Source organism: Engraulis encrasicolus, chromosome 21, assembly GCF_034702125.1.
Source record: "Engraulis encrasicolus isolate BLACKSEA-1 chromosome 21, IST_EnEncr_1.0, whole genome shotgun sequence".
Classification (NCBI taxonomy): domain Eukaryota; kingdom Metazoa; phylum Chordata; class Actinopteri; order Clupeiformes; family Engraulidae; genus Engraulis; species Engraulis encrasicolus.
Genome location: NC_085877.1, coordinates 6,452,709 through 6,460,208, shown reverse-complemented (window position 1 = coordinate 6,460,208; position 7,500 = coordinate 6,452,709). Strand labels below are relative to the sequence as shown.

Here is a 7,500-nt window from a genome sequence, read left to right as displayed (position 1 = left end):
AACCTTTTTGGAGTGACTGGGCGCTGCCAGGCTGGTTTCAGATGAATGGCTTTTTTGGAACGGTCCCTGGCCTGACTTTTCCGACCACCCCGGCCCAGACCAGCCAGTCTTTTCTCCTTTATGCCCACTTTCGCCTTTTCCCTTTGGCTGGCATACACATCCAGTCTGGCAGGCCCGCTCCATTCGCCCAGCTTTGACACAGTCACACTCTTAAGGCTTGGCCCTGGTTGAGCGACTGGACACACACACATAAACACACACCCACCCACACAGGCCCTGCTTCTTGGTACGATACTCTGTGTCTGCAGGCCTTGTGGCAGTGGACACATTTTGCATTTTCTTTGTCTCCCAGACATGCACTTTCAAGCTTTGGATGAAGCTTAGTGGAAGAGCCACATAATTCATTGTGAGGGGACCTCAGTTATGCGCCACACGCACACGCACACGCACACGCACACACACACGCACACGCACACACACACATGCGCAGAAGCATTCACAGAAGCATGGGAAAGCGAACAACACACATAAACATACCCACAGACACATGCATAAAGTATATGGGGGAACTTTGTTGAAACATGGAAACATGGCATCTGTCTCACTCATTCGAAAATACACACACACACACACACACACACACACACACACACACACACACACACACACACACACACACACACACACACACACACACACACACACACACACACACACACACACACACACACACACATATATATATATGCATCGAACACACATGGAAAAACTTGGGCAAGGGGCCCCCAGACTGGTACCCCCATTGTATCGCCAGCCGCAGTGCGGCTTAGTGTTGATGAGCGCTGAGAGACGGAGCCAGGCCTCAGCATAAGGGCCACATTCAGTAGCGGTTCAACCCGCCACACGCCCCACCAATCCCACCTAATTCACCCTGATGGCAGCTTCACGAGACACTGCAAATCTCCACCACATGCCCTTGCCATCGTTCTGTGGTGCCATTGCTCTGCTCACAACGGGCACTCGGGCAGAGGCATTGCCTTGACTGGCATTAGAGCGCTGTATACAACTCCACCCCGCCCCACCACACCACATGGTCCCCCGCTCTTACCACCTCCTCTCCTCTGGACACTCACTCATCCCTCCTCTTTTTCTTTTGACGCCTTTCGCTTGTCTCTCATCTCCCATCACACTCTCTTCTCCGCTATGCTTTGAGGAGATTCCCAAAAAACCATGGGACTTGCTCCCTTGTATTATGCCGCCCATCATCCTCCAGTCACCATGTTTCTCTCTCTGCCTCAGAGTCCTGCACGGGTCCATTTTTTTATACCCGGACCCACCCATACCCGTGCAGTGCATTACCCACCCACCCGTAAACCCGTGGTAATTTCAAAGTTAAACCCGTACCCACCCGGACCCGTTAATATTCTACCCGTTACCCACCCGTGCCCGTGAAAAAATACTTCAAATGCAGTCAAATTCAGATGCAGTCGCGTGAAAGTGACGAAATAGCTACGTGACTGATGTCATAATGGCTGCGGTGATATCAAAAAATAGGTAAAATAGATAGATAAATCTAAATAGATAAAAATCTAAATCTAAATAGATAAAAAAGAAAATAGCCTCCTAGTACTATGACCATTTTGATTGACGTGCTACCCGAGCTACCCACCCGTATTTTAACCTACCCGCCCGCATACCCACCCGTGAAATTTCGGAACGTTAAAACCCACCCATTTGGGCAACTATTTACCCGTACCCGCGGGTACCCGCGGGTACCCGACCCGGTGCAGGACTCTCTCTGCCTCCCCCTCGCTCTGCTGCTCTCGTGTTATTTGTGGTGTCTGTCACTTGATTGCTTCTGCCACCCTGTCCAGATTCCTCGCAGTCCTCTGGCACGCTGATTAGTGGCGGTGGGCACGGCTCCACGTCTTGGCACCAGCGTGGCGCGTGGGCCACTTAAACACAACAACCAGCAGGCACCCGCAAACTTACGGCCGAAACACGTGCCACGCTGCCATGCACCACAACCGCTGCACCAGAAGGGAGAGAGAGAGAGAGAAAAAAACACGGAAAAAAAGAAGAAAAATTCCACTATTCTTCGGCCTGACTATGTTTTTCCTTTTACGCGCTAGTTGCACTTTAAGACCAGTTAAAAGAATGTTGAGCGGCTCTGTCCCTGTTTGTAAGGAGAAGTGGAGGTCTTGGAAACTGTGCGTGTCTGTGCGTGTGTGCCTGTGTGTGTTTGTGTGCTTGTGGGGAGTAAGTGTGTGTTTTTGTTTGAGGTGTGTGTGTGTGGTAGGCCAAAAATGAAATGAAAGGTCATGTCTACTGTGCGCACACAGAAACACACTCGCACGCACAAATAAATACATTTACACACAAATTTCAATGTTGTGTCTGCCTTTCTTTCTTTACTCCCATTTTCTCATACACACATGTCATTATGTTTCTAATAACTGAACCATATTGTGCTTTGTTACGAGACCATAACAAGGCCAGCTTTTATAACACATCAAGTGCTTAGATGACTGGCCAATTTCTGTTGTTTTGGGGTGTTTGTGCGTCTGTGTGTGTGTCTGTGACTGAGGTTATTTTCCGGTCATCAGAATTAGTCCTGCATGAAAGGGTTTGTTTTATGTCACTGAACTGTGATACTTCATATACTTCTTTTTTGTAGAGCAATGCTTTTCCTCTCTACTGATTCCTTAAATCTATCATTCAGATGTACTGACAGATACAGAGAGACAGAAATGAGTGAATATATATGACCTATAAGATGGTGTCACAGTTACTGTGGGAAAATGCATGTTTGCTTGCACCTTGCATGTTGTATTTTACCCCTCTGAATCTTATATCTAATCTAACTCCTCCTTCCTCTGCTATTCTCACTAAATGTGCTGGATACAGACAATATCACCGTGGGTGAGTTGGATCAAGTGTTTAACTCACTGACTTTCATCTTAATTTTCGGTTGGGCTCTCGGGTTTATTTCGTGTCCTCTCTGTTTTCTTAACAACAAGGGAAGTGTTGATTCTTTGCCACAACACCTTCTGTAAGTGATGTCACCACAGTGTAAGTATACTGTAAATGAAGAGCCCAAAATGCTACGGAAGCCATTCGAGTTGAATTTTCATACATCTTTTTAAAACTTGATTAGAACGTGACATCTGGGTAATCAGGACTGTGATAGTGTGATCTGAATTATGTCTTAACCAGGTTCAAACAACATAACGGTAATATTACTGATACTTACTGTTAAGCACAATAAACACATTTAATCATTTAGGATTTTTTTATTTTTTGGAAAAGAGCTAGTCATGTTTTACAACACATTTCTGGAATGCAAGTTAACCATCTCTCTATTCCTGTTTCACTGAAGGAGGATGAGTTCATGGACTGGTGGAGTAAGTACTATGCATCATCGGGGGAGAGGAGTAAATGTGGGACCTATCTGGACAAAGGCCTGGACACACTGAAGGTAAGCCACTGCTATATGCCTACACTGTACTACACTGCTATATGCCTATACTCTACTACATTGGTTCCCAACCTTTTTTTGTGTCATGTACCCCCTAAGCCTTTTCGTTGGGCCATGAGTACCCCCTAACTCTTGTTTTACATCACCTTTTCTAATCCAGTGTGACTATGTTCCATGCATTTGTTAAAATTACTTTTTTCCAAGTACCCCTTGCAGTGTGCTCGCGTACCCCTAGTGGTACACGCACCCCTGGTTGGGAAACACTGCTCTACTACACTGCTATATGTCTATAGTACACTATACTCTACTGCTATATGCCCATACTATACTATACCACAGTGGTATAGGGCTATATACTTTACTCTGTGTATGTTGAGTCAAGTGTCACAATTGTTGAGTATCCATAAGCATTGTGTTTTGTCTTTTAAAAGTGCACTGTGTATAGTAGGATGGTGGCAAGATTAGGTCTCAACAATGCTGCTCATTGAAGCAGTGCTGCCCGACAAATTTGATCTTTTCATGACTATTTTAATAATAAAAAAATACTTACTCAACAATCAAAAATCAACAATCAACTAGGGTGGTCAACAGTCAGCTAGGGTGGTCCCCATTTTGCTGGTGTGTTTGTGCATAGTAGATCAATGAAACAGAAGGTCCCAATACAGAGCTTGCACCCCTCATGTGAATTCCATACCAGTGCTGTATGGAAATGGGAACATGTTTCAAGTGGTTTATGAATTGTTGGACATAGAAATGGCATCACTCGGACGATAAAATGGATCCAGACATGTGTGCCCACCGCTACTCCTCAACACTGCCCCGGTGGGTAGTACCACATGAAAAGAGTGTTGTGTCTGTGTGTATGTGTGTGTGTGTGCGTGTGTGCGCGCGTTTCCAACAGACAAAGGCCTCCCAGTCTCCCGGCGGCAGAGCTGTAGAAAGAAACGCACGTGCCTGTTTCAATGCACGCACTTCAGCCCCTGACACGTCCACTCCGGGGCTTCCCACGAGCTAAACCCTAAACTCCAAACCCAGAGCACAGTGCAGCCACCACTGCCAGCTTCTAAAGCTTTCCAATGAATTCATGTCGGGAATGTCGCTGGGGGATAACCATGCACACGGACTGAGACTGGGGCTGCCTTGTTCTGACGTCATGGTCTCGAATTAAAACCCCCTCTAACACACCACCAATAACCCACCCACCCACCCACCCCCACCCCAACCCCTCCTCTCCGCCCTGTGTTTCTGCCTCGCCTCGCCTGTCTCTGATCCCAACTGTCAGAGGCTCATTTGCTCATGAGCCACACTTTCCAACCTTTTCGCGAAAGCCCGAGAACTTTCTGACTGTTATCCAGCGAAAGTCAGTTTCTCAGGGGCGACCTCGGCTCCAAGCTGGAAACTGGAGGGAGGAGGGAAGTGGGTGGTGACGGTGGTGACGTTGGTGCTGAGGCTGGGGGTGTAAGGGTAGATGTAGGCGGTGGGATTTTGGATTTGATGGCTGCTCGTTGCCATGGTATGACTTGTCAGTCTCCCCGGAGGGGTGACACAGACCCCCCCGTCCCTCAAAATATGCTGAGATCAGCAGGCAAGTGTGTGATAGCGTGTGAGTGAGTGTGTGCACGCGACGCGAGCGTGTGTGTGTATGTGTGTGTGTGTGTGTGTGTGTGTGTGTGTGCGTGTGCGTGTGCGTTTGCGTGTGTGCGTGCGTGCGTGCGTGCGTGCGTGCGTGCGCGCGCGCGCGTGCGTGAGTGAGTGTGTGCAAGCGATGCGAGCATGTGCGCATGCATGCTTGTCTGTGTGTGTCTGTGTGTGTGTCTGTGTGTGGGCGTGTGTGTGTTTATGTGTGCGCGTGTGTTGGCAAGTGCGCATACTGTAGGTCTGTTTGTGTGTGCATCTGTGTCTGTGTGTGTGTCTGGTGTAGTGATGTAGACGGCAGAGTTTGGGGGAATTGGGCAACCAGGGACCCATACTTTTGTGCTTGTGGGCTTTGACTCGTTTGTCTCATGGATCCTTTGAAAGTAACTAGGCCGGGTGTTTATTGGGTTTGGGTCATGGTACCGCCGGCTCGGTGGTACATCCCCTGTGGCTCTGACCCATTCCCGTCCCCCGCACCAATCCTGTGGCATTGGCTCGCACCCCTGCGCCATCATAAATTTTCACCCCCAGTTTGTTTTTCCTGTAACGATGCAACTTTAAACTTTTCTTATTACATTTCAAAACACTCTGGTTACGGAGAAGGTCTCTGCACATGTTTAAACAGCAAAGAAACCAAATAGCAACACCAGAATGACTTTGGTTCAACACATGGTAAAGCTATGTCCTCTAGCCTCTGTGACAGGACTTTGTGCATATTTAACCCGAAGTGTTCCCGCGCAGTTCGTTCCCCCTCGGGGTCTCGAACTCGCCACCTTGTTAATGGGAGTCACAGCACAATACCAGAGATTCTTTAAGTATATAGAGATAATAGGTTTCTATGGGCACCTAACGCGACCAGGTTCCGGTCTGCCTAAAGGGCCGTGTCATAATGCTCCTACAATGAATAGAACAGTCCTTACTGTAGGTCTGCCTAGGTCTGCCTAAGGGGCGCCATAATAGAACCAGGAAACAATGGGCCAATGGAACCTCTCTCTCTCTCTACTCTCTCTGACGATACTGCTGGACTAAAGGACCAGTTCGATAGCCCAACGCTACCGATACTACAAAGCGGATTCCAAAAAAGTTGGGACACTTTATATTTTGTGAATAAAATCAAAACGCTGGCATTTTCAAAACATCTAATATGTTAACAAGGTAGAACATTATGTACAGACAACAAATCAGTTGTTAAAGTCAAGCAGAATTATTATTTTGAGGTAATTATGTGATCATTTAAAATTTCACCCTTGCAACAAATCCTAAAAAAGTTGGGACAGGGCCAATAAAATGCATTTTATATTAGATAAGACTAAACACAACACAAGGGATGAGACTGAACAGTTAAATACTTTGACTGATGGCATAATTTTATTCAAAAATGAGATATATTGATGTGCGAGACATGATTTCAGCAGCTCAACTGAAAGGTGTGTTCTTCAACTTGTTTACCTTTTTGTTATGCTTAATATGGGCATATCCTGACTGCAAGAAAACAATTTTGTGACCTGTTTACGCTTATGATGGAACCACTCAGTTGGAACATAGTAGAGATTTAAATTTGCCACCATTAGGGGACAATATCTAAAGGCGGTTCTCCAAAATATAATGCCTTGGTAGCTATGTTTGCTGTTTAAAGTCTGTATGTATCATTCAACATTCATTTTAATGCTCTACATGAGTAAGAAGACCCGAACCAAGTCACCTCTGCACCCCCTTACCATCGTATATGCTGTCTTTCAGACTGACCACTAAATCAAGCTGAAGTATTCATTTTCTATATAACCTGGAGGGTGCATGACTCCATCATTTTCAAAAAGGATTAAATATTTTCCATCCTGTAATCAGAGGACAGTTTCACATGTCTCCTAGTTCCATAGAATGAGCTTTTCCACATGCAACACTGTTTAATGTCTGCATCATGTGCATTAATCAAGTGTTGTGTTTATGGTCATTTTTTCGAGAGCTGTCATTGTTGGAGTGTCATAGTTTGCTTATTGACCACAAGTATGTCATGATCTCATAACTCATGCAATGATTACACAGAACTATATATTACGGAAATAGGCCTTATATGCCTGCAATTTTGATAATTCAATCTTTCTGTGTAATAGATAAGTAATTAGTCCCTCAAAATCTTCGCTGCTGAGTGCCACAGCCTTTCTGTGATGGTATTTTAGTTGTACATTAATGTTGGCAGTCAATATAGTTCCTTTTAAAATATTCTTCCTTGTGTTATTTCTAGAATTATCCAACTATTACAACATGTTTTGGCCCTGTCCCAACTTTTTTGAGATTTGTTGCATGGGTCAAATTTTAAATGATCACATAATTACCTCAAAACAATAATTCTGCTCGACTTTAGCAACTGATATGTTGTCTGTACATAA

General features: G+C 45.6%; 1 protein-coding gene across 7 annotated transcripts in view; it reads left to right on the top strand.

The window, feature by feature from the left end:
- Positions 1-7,500, top strand: part of dysf (dysferlin, limb girdle muscular dystrophy 2B (autosomal recessive)) — a 97,334-nt gene that overhangs the window by 73,763 nt on the left and 16,071 nt on the right. For all 7 annotated transcript variants that reach the window (XM_063187359.1, XM_063187363.1, XM_063187361.1 and 4 more), the window contains one exon: positions 3,380-3,478. In XM_063187359.1, the coding sequence (XP_063043429.1) occupies positions 3,380-3,478 (99 nt within the window). The remainder of the gene's footprint in view (positions 1-3,379; positions 3,479-7,500) is intronic.